At 42.8% G+C, this 21150-nt stretch overlaps 1 protein-coding gene across 1 annotated transcript in view; it reads right to left on the bottom strand.

Annotated features, from left to right (window-relative positions):
* Positions 1 to 21150, bottom strand: part of phlpp1 (PH domain and leucine rich repeat protein phosphatase 1) — a 36351-nt gene extending 15201 nt beyond the window's left edge. Inside the window, exon 1 of the mRNA XM_028427048.1 lies at positions 19518 to 21150. Coding sequence (XP_028282849.1) covers positions 19518 to 21150 — 1633 coding nt within the window. The remainder of the gene's footprint in view (positions 1 to 19517) is intronic.

Raw genomic sequence — 21150 nt, 5'->3', positions numbered from 1 at the left:
TCTAACATTCTGCATGCACAGTTATGATGTGGCAAAATGTTGCCTTCAGGGCAATAACACTGACAATAGACAAGGAAGAACAAACCATCTGTTTGTGTTCAGCATTTAACACAGAACATTGTTGTTATTACTAACATGAATAAAAATCATACAACAAATAAAACTGGAGAAATTTAGTGGAAATAACAGGTATGCAATGTCACTCAAAAACATGAACAGCCAAAGTGAAACAAGGCAAAGAGGCTGCACCCATGTTAATGTCACTTTGAGCTACAATTAGCATAGCACTACAGCTTATATTACCTGAATTTGCTAAGCTGTATGTTAACATGCTGAATGTCCAATGTTATGATGTAAATATCATGATGTGCGTGCCACATAAATTCTTCTAATTATAATTAACACAAGACATGAAAGGTGGATGTACAAATATTATCCTCCTCATATCCACGATGCTATAAAATGGCTAAATAAATATGTGTGGCCATCAGCAAAGATCCGAATAAATTCAGCATCAGCCTTGGAATGCCCCACTTTGCACCTGGAATTGAACAGATTTGCATTTAGCGCACTGCAGTCTACATTAATAGAGTCTCAAATTCAATAGCAGGTGCACCACTTCTAAATTATGCTCTTACAATATCTGAGCTGCCTTTATTCGGTTTTCCCCCATCTGTCTGTCTTCCCTCCCCTCTGTCTAATTCTCTCACTTCACCACCAGCCTGCCAAACCTGACAGTCAGGCTGCTTATCAGGCATTCTGTCAGCCAGGCTGTGTTATCATTCTGTCTAAACATCCACCTGCTTTCTGTCTACCTCCACCTCCGCACAACACACACACACAAAAAAACTCCCAGGCATGTGGCTGTCCTCCTCCCCTGCACCCAGAATTTCGTTTCTATCTGTCCAGCCTGGCCTTTAAATTCTCTATTCTATCTATAGCTTTGATGTTTTGTGCTCGCAGTGTGTTCAACCTCATTGTTCTCTCATTCAGCCAAGAGATTGGTGGCGTGGTTTTATGAAGTTTTCCTTTCCAAGTGACAGATGGCCGTAGAACATGTCTTTGGTCCTGTGGCCTGCTGTAAACTAGCTGCATCTTTCTTGCACTGTCTCCCTCACACATATTTCATTTCAGTATAAACACAGACTGAAGCAGAATGGGTGGTAGAAGACAGTTAAAGAGAGGAAGAAGGAGTCAGTAGGGTAAGCAAGTGCGAACTTGCACACACTCCAGTGTCTTTAAATAATTCAGGTCTTTCACATGCCGACGGTACAGCTAATGCAGCACTGTGGTGCTCTGTGTGCTGCTTCAATCCAACAAGCTCAGTAGACTTTTAAAGCATCCTGACCACATCAGCTCCTATAGAAGGAGCATAACACCACATGTTTGATTCTAATCATTTTCTTAATATACGCTTTACTCTATTTTTTTTTAAACCAGCACAGGCACCGAGCTCTGACCTCTCGTCTGTGGTACAAGCTAATCACAGCAGAATCAATTGCTCACTTTGCAAAAGGATATTTGCTTTGACTAAATGCTGAGTATGACATATAACACTTGTCAGAGGTTGATTAGGAGTCATGCTTGACAACAAGGGCAAGCTGTCTTTGTACTCGAGGGCAAAGAAGAAATACGCAGAAGCCACACAACAGCTGTGTAATGTAGACAGTCACGTAGAATGCATAACATAATACTACATTCTGACATCAATATTTGCTCTGTATGGAATGGAAAACTTGATATTTTGTGCAATTATGTTGAAGCAAAAGGAACATCCATTTATGTGTAAACTGAACACAAGTGGGCGGTTCTTAAGGACTATTTACAGACCTGCCTCAAGGCAATGCCTGTAATAGTAAATCCAGTTCATACTGCGCACAAAGCTGGGAACTATCTGTAAAATATACTGTATATGGCAGTGTATTGTAATGTATTATAAATGGCATCAAAGCACAGCTTTGTCTATTTCATAATTTTTCCTCAGTGCTCTGGCAGTCAGCCTCAACTTCACAGCAGCAATTAAAAGCTGGCAATCATAATCTGGAGGTAAATGTGTATAAATGTGTTTAATGAGCTATCAGGAAATGAAATAAATCTGCAGTATTGTACTTGTTCTCTCGCTCTAATCATTGCTGAAACCACATTAGGCATTAACCTATTAGCAAATTAACTCAATATCTGAATCAACGTTTTCACTATAAGAACACTGTGACAAAGAATATGCTGAAGGAACTGGCTTGTTGTGCTTTTTAAAGCTAAATCTAGGTTATATGTCCATGAAAATGTGTTTCTGATGCTTTATTTTAACCTCCCTTTCTCTGCCCCATCTTCTCCTCTATTATACAGTACTGTTGATCTCTACACTCATTTATTGCACTTAACAATTGCATAAAACAAGTGGAGTGTGCAGAGAGCAAATGAAACAGGCAGGTTTTATCTCTATTTAAAGAAGCATTATTACCATTTGTATTAATGTTGTCGTGTGTACACACAGTGGTAAAGGTGCTGGCTAAGGTAACATCATTATTTTGAAACACACTGAGGGCTTTAACTTGTAGAGATAATACAACAACGTGCATGAAAAGTCACCTGAATGCTACAGTAACAAACTCCAGGCTGCTCCCCTTGTCATGGTGAAGCCATCTTTATCCACCTTTAAACATGCACATTTTTAGAAGGAATCTACTTTTTTTTTAATTTTCATTTAGATATCGGCACGTGTGATAATTAAACAAGTTTTAAATCAGAAACATGGGGAAGGGAAAGATGAGAAACATTAGAAAAGAAACACATGGACAGCAATATCATGTGCGAGGGGAAAGAAATTAACACATCATAATGCCCTACTAAACGTCTGCATGCAGAGAGCGCGCTTCCCCCAAATGCCATCCAAATCCATGTGATATCTTGCAAATACAGAGTCAGCCCAACTATGGTGATGGAACAGACGGTTACCCCCTTTTCCTTCCAACTTGCTGGCTGGCAGAGGTTACCAGCAGGAGCATATTTTCATGATTGAGCTTAGGAAGAGAATATGTGTTGCACTAGACAAATTATTCACAAGCTTTTAGCCTCAATATGTCACATGGGCATAGTCCTACTATTTTTAGGCCTTTTGTTGGAGCGTGCTCTTCTCCCACACACACATGCGCGTACACACACACACACACACACACACACAGCACATTACTGTACAACCCAACTCCTCCCACTCCTCTCTGTGCTGACATCCACACATACACTGTTAGAGTGACAGTGATTAACCATCTCCATATGAGCATCCATCTAATTGCCCCCTCTGAATGTTGATGGACTAAAAGCAGTAAGAGGTTTTTCATAGGGAGAACAATGCAGACAGCTTGAGTGGGCTGATTTTGAGATGAGAGTAAGTTGGAAAGCTGATCCTGTACGCATGTTGCAGGGTACTACCGTACAGTACGTAGGATGACATGATGGAGGTTGAATACTTCAGTCTGGCCATGGGAATGCACCGTGAAGGAAATAGGGAGACGGGCGGGACTCCCACGTGAGCATCCTGTTTATAAGGGAGGGCCAAAGGAAACCTTCCAATACGGGAAGGAAATTATAGGAGACATATTCCATATTCAAAGTGCATGAACCATGGGCCACCTACACAAAAATATTTTAAGCAGTAATGATGTCAGACATCCCATCATCTATGGGCGATGCACATGATGGGAATTTAAAAATAATAGTCAGGCAATGTGGGCACGTTCATGTCAGTCTATTCCTACTGAGTGTAGGAGCTGGAGTACTACAGTGTGTGTGTGTGTGTCTAGAGATGGTTTCCTTCCTTTTCCCCAGGCTCAGGAAGTAATGGTTTCCCTTCCACACTAGGCTCCCAATACCCACGTGTGTAAACCCCTACTGCTTTAGCACAAACACACACACACACCCTCACAGGACCAATGAAGCACCTCTCATGACTCCTCTTGACTCTATTTCTGAAGACTCTGAAAGCGACAATCAGGGATTCACATGCAAACAAAAAGGGGGGAGTCCTGCAAATAGGACATGAACCAACAACAAGCTGCATTTTACATCAAAGTCTGTCCTAACCTGAATAATGAATTCATTTTTTAAATACATTTAAAAGTCTTTCACACAGACATTGCATAGTAAGACCCCCTCTTTATAGTACGTCTCCTCACTCTGAGCCTCTTCTGGATTTCCGAGCATCCCATCAGAACTCAGACATTAAGCCTTCTTGCCTTCTAAAACTTACAATCTCACTTGCCCAAATTACCTCAAATTCATCCAATAAGATATGGACCAACCACTAAATTGAACTAAGGCAAAGCTTCTTCTCTTTTCCCAAGCTACTCCACCTGGATCAGGCACTCTCATTTGATCATCCTGTTTCAGAAGCGAATCATGACCTCAGACATAAAGGTGCTTAGCAACTTCAACATCCTATAGAACCCAATAAAGGACCAGCGCTTTGCTTTTTCAGTCACATCTGCATTCACAAGACTGAGAATGCAGATGTTGAACATCTGCTACTGGTACTGTGCATCTAACCCTCTTTAAATACTGCAATAATACATAATATGCTCTATATTGTTTGTATTTTTTGCAGATAACCACACAGACATGAAAGAAACAACACGTGGCTGCTTAGATGTCAGTATACTGAGCTGATGCTATGCCCTACTGCCCCCGTTATCCATCATTGTTAGTGATCAGCATCCAAGGCCAGCCTCTCTTCATCCATCTCCCATTTAACAGCTCCATGCTCCTTTACTCTGGATATTCTTCAGTAATAGCAAGGACACATCCCTGGTTAATCATTGTGCCCTGCTAAATGCAACCTGACATCGGCACACCTCCACTACAGGACTGGGCATGCCATACCGTGGGGCATCCATGACCCACATAAGTCACAGTAGAGCACGAGCGTGCGTCGCTGCACTCTATAGGGGATGACAGATGTGATGTACCGGATGGCAATGACTTATAAATGCTTGTAAGCCTTACAACACTGGCAGTTTCTACTACTGTGAATTTTATAATAATTGTAATAATAATAATGGCTTTATACAAATCTTATCACTGAAAACTGATGATTATATATTGTATCAGTACATTACATGAATGAAGAACTGTAGTAGGCACATGTAGGTGGAGAAGGGATATTTAAATTGACCTACAACACAGTAAAACCAGCTGTTACACTGGGACACAAATAGCTGCGTCACAACACACAAGGAAAGATGTCCTTCCTATATCTAATCACCCCTCTGCTTAAACTGCTTTATTTATTGCTTCATTGGTGCTCTTTCTGTGTGTGTGATGTGATAACTTAAGAGTCAAAGAGACAGTTCCTGTTAAGCCTACTGTCTGCTTGAGCAGCCTTGCTTTGAAGGTGTCAAAGGCCATCATGGGTGACAGGCTGCTCGTCGCGCTCACCTAAGGGCTCTGCATTACATTTTACCTCTCTGCACCTTTCAGATGAATACACACAATGAACCGTGAGTGTGCAATTTGCACTGGAGATCTTTAGGAAAGGCCTTGCAGCTTCTAGAAGGAGTGATCCTTAATTAGTAGCTTCATAGGATTAACTACAAACCCTCTTTAAATGTTCCCAGATGTTCTCACACAAACTAGTTTACAGATAAAAAGGGGCTTTCTCCCCCCTTCAGGGACGAAAGAGGTGTCGATGTGTGAAATGTGTCAGGCTGTCCTTTGTGTAAAAGTGATAAGAAGATGAAATGCGTGTTTGCATGGGAAATAAGTGAGATGTTCCTGCTTTATCGCTGTGTGACACCACATTTGTGGTGCTTACACACGTGTCCAACTGGGACATCATCCTCAGCATAAGTGAACTGGGTCACCATGCAGCCTTACTATTTTAAAAATATTCGGCTTTAATATTTTGACTGCTAGGTGGGCAATCAAAACATAAAAAGGGAAATGTGATCATATTTTAGAGTTTTGTTTCCAGAGGTTAATAGTTGTAATGCTCACTTCTTGGACTATTTCTGTATACAGTGAACAGTAACCGTGTTAGCATGCGAATACATCTAGCTCATCAACAGTGCTGCATCTAAAGGAGTCAATAGTGTAGCATCCTGTTAGCATTCTGCTTTATTGAGAATACATCAGATCGGATACAGCTATCCAACGCTTTCTTCCAATAACAATTAGCAGTCACATTGTGATAAACAACTGTAAACTCGGCTTGTTTGGACAGCACCACAAGCTGCTGATTAGCTAGATGAGTGTGCATTCAATCATCCATGTTGCAGCTTGTTTTCATTATCTGTAATTAATAAAACAATTAAACATGATTAGATTGTTATGCATTTTAGATAAGTTGTGTGTGATTGCAAAAAAGTTAAAGGACAGAATTTTAATTAGTGATTTAGCATACTAAAATAATAATAATTATTCAGGATAAGCTGACAGGCAGGCTGTGTGTGTGCACTTATTTTTTACACTCAAGAGAGCTGCTGAGGAGTGCTTCCAATCCATCTAGGAAGAGCTGAGTGACACTTAGCTTTGTGCTCCTGACTACTGTCAGGCTGAACATCCTTCAGCTTAAACAGCACAGCTGAGGTGATACCCCCTCCACACACGCACACACACACATTTCACCCCATCATTACAGCCAAACAGACAAGGGACTGAGGGAAAATGTGCCACTGTTGCTGTGAGATGCTATGACATCGGTCTATCCTCAGACAGAGGTTCAGGTGGACATTTAATAGTTCTAATCTGCATGTCACGAGGCCCATGGAAACATGCAGACGCTACAAAAAAAACATCCTCTCTCACTTCAGTGAAGCACATCCTGAATCAAAATGAGGTCACAGCTTGCAATATCTTCCCCATCAAACCATTATTACCCTTTGCCCCTAGGGAGACACCGACTAAACAGCCCTCTGCTATTAAAAGGAATCTACAACCGCAGTTATCAGGTTAATGCGTTGCCACCGGTCACCTGTAGGGGCAGTGTGGGGGAGCATAATGACACAGGCATGACCCGAAGCAGCATTTAAATACTTAATTTTGTGTTTTACATGAATTTGACCCACTTGCACACTTTGTTGCAGGGTAGCAGACACTAATATCCTTCCATATAAGGTCATGTTAAGTTGATGCAAATCTGTATTTATGGGCAGCATATGCAAATAAATATGCAATCATAACTCTTATTCCTGACAGCTGGAATGAGGAACTACAAAGGCTCCATAAGTGGTTGGTAAATCATGCTGCGCGACTATGAATTTTTAAACAAATGACTTATGTGCCCTTAAGTGAAAGAAATAACATTTCCCATCAGTAGCACCATCCTTCACACCCAGCAGCTACACTGTCAACATGCTTTATTGTTTCATTCAAACAAAATCCACTAAAAAAAACAGACTTTGAAACAATGGACAGAGAAGACTTATGGATGCTTCAAATCGCAGGTGTTGGCATCAGTGTGTGAAAAAATAAAAAGATTTCCCCTGTGATTCCCTGTCAGCGAGAGAGCTGGATACTGACGTACATAGATGTGTGCTTCCCCTTTCTCTTCCCAGCTCCAGTCCTGCTGCTGTTATGTAATGACTGTGTGTTATGAAACCTTACATTGGAAAACACGAGCCCAGTGATCAGCCAGCATGCACTTACACACACACACACACACACACACACAGGCATGCACAGTTACACAGACACACAAGAGCTCCTGGGAATTTTTTTTTTCACCCCTTTTGCTTGTGTGTGAGTGTATGCTGATGCTGCATGCAGTTTGTGAGTATGCGAACTACAAATTAATTGAATGCCTGGGTGTAAATCTGAGCATGATTGCAAGACTCAATGTGTGCAAGGCTTCCAAATGAATTATTTAGTGTTTGTGTGTGTGTATATGTGTGTACAAAATAAATAAATAAAAGAACAAGGGGGGGGGGGGGTAATGAGGGTCCTTAGTAGCAGTAAATGCAGTAAAAGCGTGAATACTGGCAGCCATGCAGGCTGCTTTGTGGCATATGAGAGAGAGAGAAAGAGAGAGGATGATGGAAATAAACAGTGGAATAAGAGGTGGCTAAGATGAAAAAAAAAAACAAATGAATAGATAGATGAACAAAGTGTATAAATACACAGAAGATAGACTGTAAGCACATCCTGTCACCTTAAGCAGGGACACACACACAAGAAGAAAGTACAGCACAGATATGGGAGCTAATCTGAACAGTGAGAGTGGCATAAAACAGACAAAACAGCAGATCCTCCGGGGCTGAGGAAAATCAAAAATCACATAATAATATAAAAATCATACATAATGTATTTTGAAGAATAATGTTGTTTTCATAGCTTCATTTACACAAGAGCCTCCATCATTACTTGAGTAGCGCAGGATTCAATATCTGTTGATTTAAAGAGGCATAACTGAAATTAACTGTCATTTACAACTATGAAATTGATTTTATACAGAATTATTACTTATTCTTCTTCTACACTGATTTTCATGGACACTTTGAGTCAGTAAACACAAAAAATGTGCAATTACTGCACAGAAGTGATTGACTTTACCAAGAAAAACATGAATAATCTCATACATTAGTATAATGACATCACATTTATCTGTAGCATAAATGGGCATCCAGTTCTTCGGTTTTCTGATAAGATTTTACGTCACATCAGCCAGTTTTTTCTTGTTATAATATCAGCTCAGACAAAGACTTTGATAGCTCAGTCACTCACAGTGAGTATCCAATATCTAGCCAGCTAAAGGTCAGATGTATTCTCCGTCAAACCTTCCAGCCTTTATGTAATACTCTTCCAAGTAGAGTAAAATAAAAAAAAACCTTATAAACTTGTTCATGGCTACTCTATGCAGGGAGATGATGAATTAACAGCAGGTCATGAATGCGTGAGAAACAAATGGGAGGTTATGCTTTCACACACACAATAAAGCAAGCCTGCGCACGTGTGAACTGAGTTACTGTTGTGTGATAGTAAACTGGCAGCAGAGCCGTGGTGTCTAGTTATGTAATGTGCCTCTGTCTTGCTCACACTCTCACTCACACACACAGGTTATGACTGGAAAGGTTTTAACTATGTGTGTGGACATATTTTACTGTTTCAGAGGGCATGGAAGGGCTCAGCAGAAGAGAAACTCTTCATTTTCCTACTTATCATCCTCCATTAACTATTCCCTGGAGTACATAACGTCAGGCTTCACTATCTCCAGCTGTCATCCACGCTCTCTGCTCTCCTCTCCTTACTTTCTTTTGGGCAGATTTAAAGTCAGAATGGTTTTATGCATTGATCTTTCCAGGAGAGGATTACTTCACAACATCATCTCTTTTTCTTCACACTCATAAAGTCAGCGCAGGGTCCGTCCTGCTTTATTGCTGCACACAGAGGGCAACCCAAAGAGGATTTCCAAAGAGTCTGCTACATTTATATTAGTTTTTCAGCCCTATTCTGCATCCACTGCTTCCACTTCCAGGTCAGACAGGCCCACCCATCCCCTGGTCCCACCCACAGCCCTCCACATGCCAACAGCCCCTGCGGTGTGTCCTCAACACAGCCTGTGCCATCATGCTCAAGGATACACTGTTGACAGCTACGGGTCACTGCAGTCCAGGCACAGGGTGGCACACACTCATGAATGATGCAGCACTCGCCTTCAGTCCTACAGCTTGCTCGCTAACACATGTGGGCACATAATCAGGCTCGCGCACAGGCAATGCATGCACAATGACACAAAGACAGCAGTGTGGCAGTAAAGACGATTCATTAAAGTGAATCCCAAAGCAAGAAAACGATGTATGACAACACTGTGATTGAGTCTCTGCCTGGAGGAGATTTTAAACAAGGTATCCACACTGAGTTTCATTACACACAATAAAGTTTTATCACAACAACATGTCACAGAGTCCACCGACAATAACCATAGACATATTATCAATGCTTGCTTGCCATATCATAAATTTCACAATTTTAACTCTAACATAATTTCAGTACCAAACATTCACCTTTTGCTACAGCAAAGTAGATTTTTGGTTATGTTTGACAACCAAATATACAAAGTAAATACCAGCAATGCATATTCCTTCTCTCACACACATATTATTGTTCAGGACACCGGTTGCTCGTCAACTGCATCACTGTGTCACTTCAGCCTCTGCACTCAGCAGCTGCTAATGGCCTGTATACAGCAGCAGCAGCCTGTCTCTGCAGCCCTCTATACAGCCTTTTCATAAAGTCCAGCGCCATATACTGTATTGGGGGGACGACGTATTGTCATCTTAAGCACAGTACAATAACACCCTTCCAGACTCTAAGGTTTAGGCTTACCCACCTAGCACTCAGCCCCCCCCTGGGAAATGCATCAGGGGAGGGTGAAACGTGAGAGCCAGGGATGAAGAGGAAAGCAGTGATAAGAAGAAGGATGACAACACCTACCTCTGATACAGAGGCTAAAGAGGCAAGATGAGCACGTTAATTGGTAAGCCAGTGAAGGTTTGATGTCACTCAAAAGGTTGGAGCTGATTGTGGTGGAGTGTGAACACATGAGCATTGTGTGCATGATGATTAATTAGCATGCAGGGACTCCCACCTGTTTGTCACCCGGGGTTTCCGTGTTCATTTGTACCACTGCATTAATAATACCTGTCACTGAAGGAAATAAAATGGGGACGTTTTACATTCAGAGCTCCCCATTCTCAATCTTCCTCATCATGCTCACTGCCATTTTCATAACATCATGTTCAAGTGGACTGAATACAAAAATCAGTCTCTTTAAATGAAAAAACAAATGCAGATAATGGAAGTGAAACTTCACCTAGTCTGAAACCTCAGCGGGTGATCATATTAAAAATTACCCTCTATTTTTTTTAGCAAGGCCCTCCAGTAATACTAATCTTGTTTGGTATTACTAATTTAATTAGAGTCTTATTTTTGACACTCAAAAATTGGAGGTCTTAATTGAGGCGCGACAGCAGTTATCCCAGCCCGGAGGCCGACATGGACGCCCATTAGATGGAGAAAATGTAAAGGTCACAAAAGAGCAAAACTGCTAACAAACATCATGTGGATTGTTTGAGTCACAGCACTCTGACAAATGTGATTCTATAACATTTGGTGAATTATTGTGCGACACCATAGACTGTGCTCATATTTTACAGCACTGAAATCCAAGCAGAATCATAATTACAGGAGTGTCAGTCTCATCCTCTCTGTTTCCTTATACTTCCTTACAATGAATGTTGTGTGTGAATGTGTATTTGTGAGTCAGTCATGTCAAACATGATCAAAGTTGCAATTCAGGCTGACTGTGTCTACAAACTGCTCACCAGCTTAGCGAACATACATCATCGTGTCTTTAAGAATACTGTAAAGACTATGATCGCATGGAGCAGATGTGATATTATGTGCCGTGTGCACTGAGCAAGTGCTGCCAATCAAAGAGTCAAGTACAGAAAAGCACATTTAAGTAGGCGGTGGCAGAATTTTCATACAAGCACGACTAGAATAGCACAGGAAAGAGCAAGAGGCTGGGTGAATACCAAAGCAGCTTACTGTACTGTAAAATAATAAGGATATCTGGGTGTGTGTGTGCGTAAGATTGGTAGGATGAATATTATGTGGGATGGACTGCAGAGACTCCTGTCTGAACTTGTTTTTTTGCTCGTAAACAAGGATTATAAAAGCATCCGTGATATCGAATATCAAACCGCACCAAGCAGCTGACATGCTTTGACCATTACCTGCCAGAAAGTTCAATCAATTAGCCCACTCAAGCAAATGTAATCACGACACAAAACAACTCTGTGAAAATGCATGCTGCTGTTGGTTGCCTCATCCATCATAAAGCATTATGAAGGACGCTATGAAGCAGTGTTTACATGATGTGAAGTTTTCTCTCTGATTGATTAGCTTCTATTCAATGATGAAAGCAAAGCACTCTCAGTTAGTTTTCCCTGAGGGTAGACCACAGACACACAGATTAAGAGCATCATTTGTTGTACTTAACCTCTCACGCTATTTATTATCAGAAGCCATAAATGTCCCGATAACTAAATATGGTGGCAACACACTGGGATATATTATATTAAAGGCTGTCAAGTTGTGGCATTTTTTTTTGCTGGTGAAAATGGAAATTCATATTTCCACAAAGAAAAAGCACACTAAGTATTAATAAAAAATGTTATTATTTCCAATCTTATTCCTCTGTTTCATCTGCATCTGAGGCCTTGGAGGTAAAAGTAGTTGAAGACAGCAGTTACAGTCACTTGTGCTTTAATCCCACAGAAGGACAGGCCACAAAGTAATCAGACCCCAGATCTGTGGTTAAGGCCACAATCAGTCCAGTTCAGAGCAGAGAGAAAGAGTGAGAGAGAGAGGAAAGCGTTCACACCAGAGGAGCATGAATTAAAGGGCAGTGCTCTCCTGATGATGCACTGGGGCCGAATGAGGGAATGAATGAGATTGTGATGTTGTTGCACATTCCCCTGGCCCCATGTGTTCACTTTTCTCTTTCTTCTCCTTCTCCCTCCTCCCTCCTTCCTGCTCCTTTTGTTTTGTTTAAAATTTAACAAGGTCTGGAACAGTGGAGGGCTGAAGCGGGCATCCGGGGTGTTTTGGCTCAGCTTCATGTCACATGCAGGGGCCATGTGAACACAGTGGCACTGAGGGAGAGGGAGGAGGAGGAGGAGGACGAGGGTGAGTGAAGGGGTGCCGGGGTGGGATGGCAGTAAGAGACACAGAGATAGGATAGTGAGGAAAGCCTTTAACCAGACAGACAGGAGCGAGTGAGAGTTGATTAAAAAGTGCAGTTTTTATAAGGCAGACACCACAGCTGAAACTGGAGACAGAATAAGACTGGCCAGCCAAAAATAAGCATGTGCAAGAGGATATAAAATCCAAATGAGAAGGACACGGTGAGAGAAAGTGACAGCTAGCTTCCTGGTGCAGCAGGTGACAGCTCTCCCTGTTTTTTTTTCCAGGACTTGGGTAATTATCAAACTGCACAGCTAACAGCAAGAGACAAGCAAATTGCCATGTTAATGATTGTACCCGGCCGCATGTGGAGTGTTTCCTCCTCGTTCTCTCCGGGCTGACGCTGGGCGTTCAGCTTGACAGATCTCAGACACACTGCCATTAAACTGTATACACCAGCTTGCCAGTTTATTGGGCACACCTGAGTTTAACACACACCTGATTTAATGCAATAAGTCCTGCAATCAATTTTTACGTTTATTGTAGCCTGTTCATAAGCTTCTCATTATTCGGTTTCTATTCTGCAAACTGTGTTTTGAGGAATAATCCACTGGCACACATTAGTATTAAAGTAAATCTTGTCAGGCAATAATAAAATCATTTCTTTAGGCTACATAATAAATGCAAGCCCAACGTATACTTTTATTTTAGATACACTTTTCCTCTTGTTTTAGCTGCTATTATCCACTAACCATCTGTCTGCTGTTTGGAGCACAGCACATGTCGTGCAGTATTTTTTTAAATTACAGGTTGCAGCATACCTGTGTTGGCTGAAATCAATGCTGATTTGATTAACACACTAAAGCTGAGGGTCAAAATATACCACAAGGATCGATTTTCTGTTTTCTGTGCTTTTAAAGCCGTCCTCTTAAACCACACATTTGACAATAAGGAAGTATTGTTCCTGAGCATCAGCATTTTTGTGAGAGATGAACTTTAAACTAGGTCATTTCATATGAACAACACTGCCCCTTTCTATTGGAGCAGAGTCCATAGAAACAAGCTAAGCTCCACCCAAACACACCTTATCTAGCTGCGACCTGATGACACAAACACAGTCTGATTCTAACATAATGCTGTTTGCAAAACAGTTCATCTCTTCAACCTTTTGTTTCAGCAAGGCAGGAAGATGACAAAATATTCAACACAGAGCTACCTCACAACTAAACTGATCCTAGCTTTCTGCAATTACTCACTGAATGCAAAGAGAAAAACCAAATGCTGGGGTTTTAAACATGCAGTGAACTGTCCTCTCGGGAAATTCGGTCTTTGTAAAACAAATCAGTGTAAGCACCACTGGAGTGGTGGTATTTAAAAAAACCTCCCATTCAGGAATTGACACAGTTCTGTCCTGTACACTAGCAGGCAAGCAGGCCGCGTGTTCCCTAATCGGAATTTTTGGGCCTCTTTAATGCTGAGAGTTGCAGATGTTCTCTGGCATTAGGCTGTGCTGCTGCTGATCAAAGCTGTGGATAGCGAGCCCCCGCTGGCCTGCCTCTAATCCCTCCCTTCATGCATGTGGTCAAAGCAGGGGTTGGTGCTCAGCTAGGGGACAGTCAGCCCACTCCATGACCCTGCTGAAGGGAGGAGGGGGGTGGGTGAACACCATCTACTCCAACCCCTCATGGTTTCTGAGGAGCATTTGGCAAGGGCAACCTGACAGCTGAGATGGCTGAGAGGCCTGGCTTTTCCTATACGGCAGGAAAAGCCGGTGCCCTTCCCAACTCCCTTTCCCCAATTCCCTATCTGAGATGTGCTGGCTGGCAGACAGTAGTAACATATCAGCATGACATTGCTCAGGCTAGATTCATCTGCTTACCACAAAGCAATGAAAATTTCAATTGCATATTCCCCTGTTCTCTTCTTATTATGTTTTGAAACTTACTTCCACAGAGGGTACAGACTCAACAAAGGAAAAAGGCTATTTAAAATGTTTAGAAAGAGAGATGTGAGCTGATGGTTTTTACCTTAATTAATATTCCTAAAGACAATTATGAGGGTGACAAGTAATTCTTGGAATCAAAAGCAATAAGCCAGGGAAAGATAGAGATATGGGAAGATAAATGGTTACTGTCAGATGGTGTGAGGGAGGAGGAGATGCGAGAAAAGATAGCGAGAGGAGAGGGAGGAGGATCGATCATGAGAGAAATTGAGAGAGGGAGGAAGATTCTGTGTGAGAGGAAAGGGAGAAGGGGAGGGTGGTAGGATGTCAGCCAAGAAGGCAATCTATATTAGACAGAAAACAGTTCCCCTGGCTTTAACTGCTACAAGCTGACACCACCATCCTCTCAATGTCTGTCTCAGAACGTAGACACAAGCAAGGAGAATCCACACGCAGCTCAATGTTCGGGCTTGTAGCGCGGCCACTTCTACGTGTGAAGCCAGCATGTGAAGGAATATAGAATTCTATGCTTTGATCACATGCTTTTCTCTTGGGCATATACTAATGCATGCAAAAATAACCCTCAGCACACACAGACACATGCGTATTGGATTTGAGCTCTGGAACGTGTGAAATCTGGTTACACAATTACATAATGACTCAGCAATGGGCCATTTAGAAAGACCATTAACTGTCAGGCAAGGACGTGGATGTGAGAACGAACGAGAGAGGAAGATCTCCCAGAAACCTACAGAGGGGACAGTGTTGTTTTTTGCATTGTTTTATAGATGTAGGTGAAGGTAAACATTGCATTTCATAAATCCATGGCAACCAGTAAAACAGCGTTTGAATAAGAAAATCCATTCAATCTAAACCACTGCAGGAGACCATCATGCCATTATCGCGATAATCAGTGATCGTTCATAAAAAAAAGACAAAAATTTACACAGGCTGCTCTCCTTCTGCCTTTCAAAATGTTTTCATATTAATGCAAGCGTGAGAGCAATCTGGCTCACTGACTGTACGAAGACAGAAAGATATGGCACAGGCAAGACAGAGTGAGTGGCTCCCTGCTTAATAGCTGCCACAGGAGCCTGCTGGAGAAATCTGGGAGCCTCATTAAGCCTTTAAATCCTGCACAGTCCTTTAAGTCATCACGTCACCAGCCGCTGCCTCTTCAAGAGACAGGCCCTGAGGTAGGACTGGAAAGATACAGTCTTTTAAAAGGAATATTACGTGTCGACCTATTCATATTTTATTGCTTTTAATATTGATTAACAGCAAGCAGCAACTTTGATGGCTGCGCCAAAAAACTGCAGTTCCTAGAATGGCCACTTGAGGCAGATTCCAAAAATAGGTAGATCTACAATAAACATTTCTATTAAAACTACTTGGTCCCCAAGTTTTCCACAAATACACTTATTCAACATAATCACACCATTTAGCTTCCTAAAACTAAGAAAATAATTTGACATTCAGAGATGAAGAAAGATAAAAATGAAGGATCTATGTAGTGTTAGCATTGGCGTCGTAGCTGGATCCCAAAGCAATAAAGTAGTAAGATATTGCTTGACTTTGTAAATAAGTACACCAATAACAGTGAAGCAGCGAGCATGAAATTACAATTTGTTTTGAGAACCGCCGCACTAAAAACCTTTCATATTAAAAACCTAATAAAAAGCCGTAGCAGTATGTTATTTCGAGGAACAGATATTCCTGTTACTAATTGGGATAGTGGCATAAAGTGAAATCATAACAGCTGTTATATTTGCCATGAATGTGCAAAGCTGCAAACATTGGTAAGCAGGATTTTACACTTCTGTTTTGTAAGGTATTATCTCCATTATCTTTGCAGTAGTTCTGCATGAATGATTCTTCCTGCCAAGTTCACCTTCCTGGCAGATGACAACAACATAGGAATTACCTGAAAATTGGGTGCAGCGTGCTTGAAACTGCTTTCAACTCTGATTTTGTTTCACAGAAGCTTGAGCTATAAAAGTACAAGGAGGGTGAAAGGGATTAATACCCTGATAGTTTCTAGGCCGGTATATGCCATTGGTCATTAATTTCACTCATAAAGGAGACCAAATCTTAACACCACTTTAGATTTACAAGAAACTGCTTTTCAAACATTTCAACTTTAATAGGGTGAGTAGAGACCGCGCAAAAAAAAAAGTTGTTGGGATGCTGAAGTGCAGAGATGTGAGTGTTTGCAAAGCTAAGTAGGCTAATGAATCTAAATAATTTAATGTGCTGCTTTGGTTTGCTTAAGAACTCCGGGTCCTCTGCCTCGAGGGAAACCCTGTGCCAGTGTGTGTTAGGGTTCAGTATGCCGTTTCCCTTTCTCGCAGGTCTACACACAGTCTGTGTAACAAAGCAGCCATCTAAGCAGGGGGCAGGTTCATTACATGCTGGACTTAGAATCTCCAATTGTCAGAGTAGAAGCTCTTTTACAGAGCAACACTGACCGGTACTTTAACCTGGATGGTCACTTAAACCATGACTGTAACAACAGATTGGACACCGAGTCTCTTGAGGAGGCTGACTTTTATTTAGAATGGTGGCATTTTGGCCCTGAATGTGCATGTATTGATTATATTTTTTTTTTGTTCCTTCTTGTCCCTCCAACTCTAATAAAGCTGGCCGGGCATTACAAGAGACTCCTGTGTGGGCAGCTCTGAAAGGATCACTCATCAGCCTGCCAAAGAGGACAGCGGCCTTTTGATCTAGGCTGCCTTCTGTACATGTGCATGTGTGTGTGTGTCTGGTAGGGCAAAGGGAGTTCTCTCCTCTGACCACTGCAGAGTTTGTGCACTCAAAGCATAACCTGACCCCTTCAAAGTCAAACTGCATTGTCCAAAGGATGGCCCAAGGCAACTCCTATCAACTTAACAGCCACTTCCCAACATTCTCTGCTTGCCTAATCATGCTGAATGCTAAGTACCTCATCTGTCACACATATCAAAAGATAAAGCACATGCTGCTCACATGCTTATTATTTAAGTTTCCAATAAAACAACATAAGGCTCTTATTGAGTAAGCCAGCATTTGTTTAGATTCTGTATCAAAGGCCAGTCGGCAAGCATGGGCATGCAGACAAAAAGGTCTTTAGTGCCACTGTGGTCTACAGTTGTAGCAGCTGTGCCTTTGAGTCAGCCAGCAAGTCAGCTGAGGATGGCCCTATCTCCAGGATCTGTGCAGAACATCCATTCAGAATCAGTTCAACATGTGTTAGTGCAGTATTTTCCCTCTCCACACCCAACCCCCTCACTCACGCACTTCCTCCTGAAGCTGACATGCCTGACATTCTAGAGGATCCAGCGTACATTCCTCACATGCTTACATTGCGTAAGGAAGTAGTGCAAGAACATGCCATGTTACAAGGGCATTTGCCCCGCTCTCTCTTTACAATGCATGATCTGTGTATGTGCATAATGTGCTCTACAGTGTCCTTCTACTGAATGAGAATCAGTCATTTTGTGCAGGCTGCAGCCTGAGTGTTGAGTGGTACTATTGGCTCTGTGTATGTTGAGGGGCGGGAGTAAAGAGGAGAGGTCAGGTGACCACATTTAAGCTGCCTCACATGGGATATGGAGGCGTTACCATCAGAGGGGCATCAGGGCTTCTTTCACCCAGGCTGCTGCTGCGGCTACAGGTTCATCTCAGCTGACTGCGCAGGCTCATGTAGGACTCACTTGTTTTTTTCCTCTAAATGTGCATACTTCCACATGAGCCCCAGCATGCCTGCTCATACAGCCTGCCATATGATGCTATCTAAATTAAATCATTCTGGCCATACTTCCAGCAAAGCAGTCTACCAAGAGCATATAAGGTCAAAAAGCACATGTGATCGTGAAAAAGTCCGGCCATTTTTTTTACTTCACAGTGAATAACCTCTCTATCAGCAGTCCCTGGGGACAGGATACTACAGTATCACTGTCTCTGTTATACACACTTCAAACCCCTCCACCTTCCTCACAAGACTCACATTTTCAACTCCCCCCTCTATTCCAATTCCCAAAGCAAAAGCCCCACTGGTGGGGGTAGCGGCATCGTGAAGAAAAGGGCTTCCTGAGCTTTGGAGGAGCACGTTAACCCAGCTTGGCAAGCAGTTAGTTAGTGTGACAGTAGCCATGCTGGATGCCAATAGGACAGGCAACGTGCAGCATCTCAATGACCAGAATTCACTGAGTCCACAGAGAGGGTTTATGGTCCTCCCAGCCATATCGCTCCCACCCCTATTCTCTATCCAACCACAAAGGCATTCAGCCTTTTCATTAGGATGATAATGGGGCAAAAGCCGGAAAGGGCCCCATGTCTGTGCACCATAAGTTGTGGTGATGGCTTTGTAGCAATGTCATGCGTGTCCATGGGAGCACAGTGTGCTGCTACAAACCAACAAAGACAGTAGAAGCTGGAAGAAACAAAAAAGCAGGCCTGAAAATTTAAACAGGGCACTGTAGATCTGGAACAGCTTTTGCACCATGACCTCACTATGACCTGTTCAGACCACAGCACACTTAAACCAGAACATGGTAAACCACCACTAGGAAGCAGGCTTAGGCTAACAGACCTTTAATAATAACCCTCTAAAGTGCAGTCGCAGTTATCAGCAAAGGTCTGTTGCTGCACTCAAATTAATACACAAGCTGTGTGTGAAAACTGTCTCAGCAAAAAAGGAAAGAATGTTTTGAACTGCTCTATTAATGATGTCATAATCTGCACCTGCATGACTGTACTGGTCAGACTGTAACAGGTAGACAACCTGTTAGAAAACGAAGGATCTACATTCAAAAACAAAGTTTGTGCTATGCAACAAGAGAAGACCTCAAAAAGTTTCAGTCAAAGTAAAACATGGATCATACCAGAATAGACCTGAAAGCATAATTTCATTTACCTGCATAAAAACGTAACAAAGAGCCTATTTCCGTGTTAAGCCCTTCCTCTTGAACTCTCCATGGGTCCTTAAATCCAAGCTTAAAGAGAAAGTCATTCTGGATCTGCAGGGGCCTCTCATCTGGGCTAAGCCTCCTGACAGCTTCACCATGCAGCTGAACATACAGTGTGGGGCTGGAATCACAGGAATCTCCATTTTGGTGCGCTGTCAGCCCTGATTTTGCAGCACTTTGGCCACAGTCCAGATCTTGGATGTCAGGTGTGTTACCTGTAGAACAGGCTCTCGACAATGAGCCGGCACTACTGCTGGGTGGCAGGCTGCCCAGACTGTGTGGAGTGAGTCTGCTGCCTGGACCCACATTGTTTGCCATGTCATTTAAATGTCCCATGTTGCTCTGATTGTAGTTGGCAGAGACTGCAGAGGTGCCATTGGTGTGGTGTTGGGAGATGGGGTCCAAGACCACACTTGATGTTGGACAGTCAAGCTCCAGTTCATCTGAGGAGCTACCATACATGTCGTGACCCTCTGTGGCACTGTCAAAAGAAGGACTGAGGATGGATGCCTCTGTTCCTAAAATCATGTCATCACTGAGGGAGTCTCTGTGCTCACTGAGCCGGGCCCCGGAGCTCAGGTCATCAAATGCACTGCTTTCCACATCTGAGCCAGAGTTTAATCCATAGCTGTCCACACCGTTCCTGTGCTCTGAATCATCATCATTAAGGGTATCCATGTTAGAGTTTGAATTTAAATCTGACAGTGAACAGGTTATGTTGTCCTGTGATTCTGATTCTGGGGTGAAAAGTTTTCCATCAACGTCCTGTTGAGCTTGCCTGTCATCTGTATTCTCCATGAGCAGCAGTCTCAACCTGTCACTGGGGTGACTCCTTAATTCTGTGGATTCCAGGGGAGTCATATGGTTGCAGTTTATACTTGAGTCTTCCTTCACCTTACATGGATTATCATTATATTCATACTTCACATTGCAGTTGCCATTTTGGTCCGTCTTTGAGCTGTCTTTACAAAAAATGCGCACAACAGAGCTCGACTTGCTGCAGAGTTTACTCAGCCGGAGCGCCACCTCGCCGGCTGTGGTATCCATAGTGCAAAGAACCGGCCTGGGATATGAAGGCGTCAGTTTATCGTGGACATGTATTGAGCCCCGGTGGAGATCTGCTCTTACCCACTCGCGATCTGTGGGCTGCAGCTGCATGTTCTGTCGGTGCTTCAGGAGAGTCTTCCTATCCAAACTCCGAGTATGTAAAGACGCTGAGGACAGGGCCGAGTTCATCTTCGCGCCGCAGGCGGCAGTGACAGCTGAGGTGGCGGTGGTTGCAGCTGCGGCGGAGAGGTTCCTCTTCAAGCGCCTCCGTCTCAACAGGAGAGAGCTAGAGTTGCTGGATGAGCCCCGGCCATTAGACGCCACAGCTCGGTTTGACGCACTAGATCCCGATGTAGAGGCGGAATGAGAAAGGCTATTCCCGTTCTTTGCCTCTACGCGGGAGGGTGCGAAATGTCCACCGCCATCATCTGCTGGAGTCCCCCGGGCGACAGACAGTCCGCTGGGCTTCTTCATTAACTTGGTCGCGCTTCCATCTGACGCGCCGTCCTCAGCGACAGCCTGCACACTTTCCAT

This window comes from Parambassis ranga, chromosome 17, assembly GCF_900634625.1.
Source record: "Parambassis ranga chromosome 17, fParRan2.1, whole genome shotgun sequence".
In the NCBI taxonomy this organism is placed as follows: domain Eukaryota; kingdom Metazoa; phylum Chordata; class Actinopteri; family Ambassidae; genus Parambassis; species Parambassis ranga.
The sequence above is the reverse complement of the archived record's forward strand: the minus strand, read 5'-3'. Positions and strand labels throughout refer to the sequence as shown.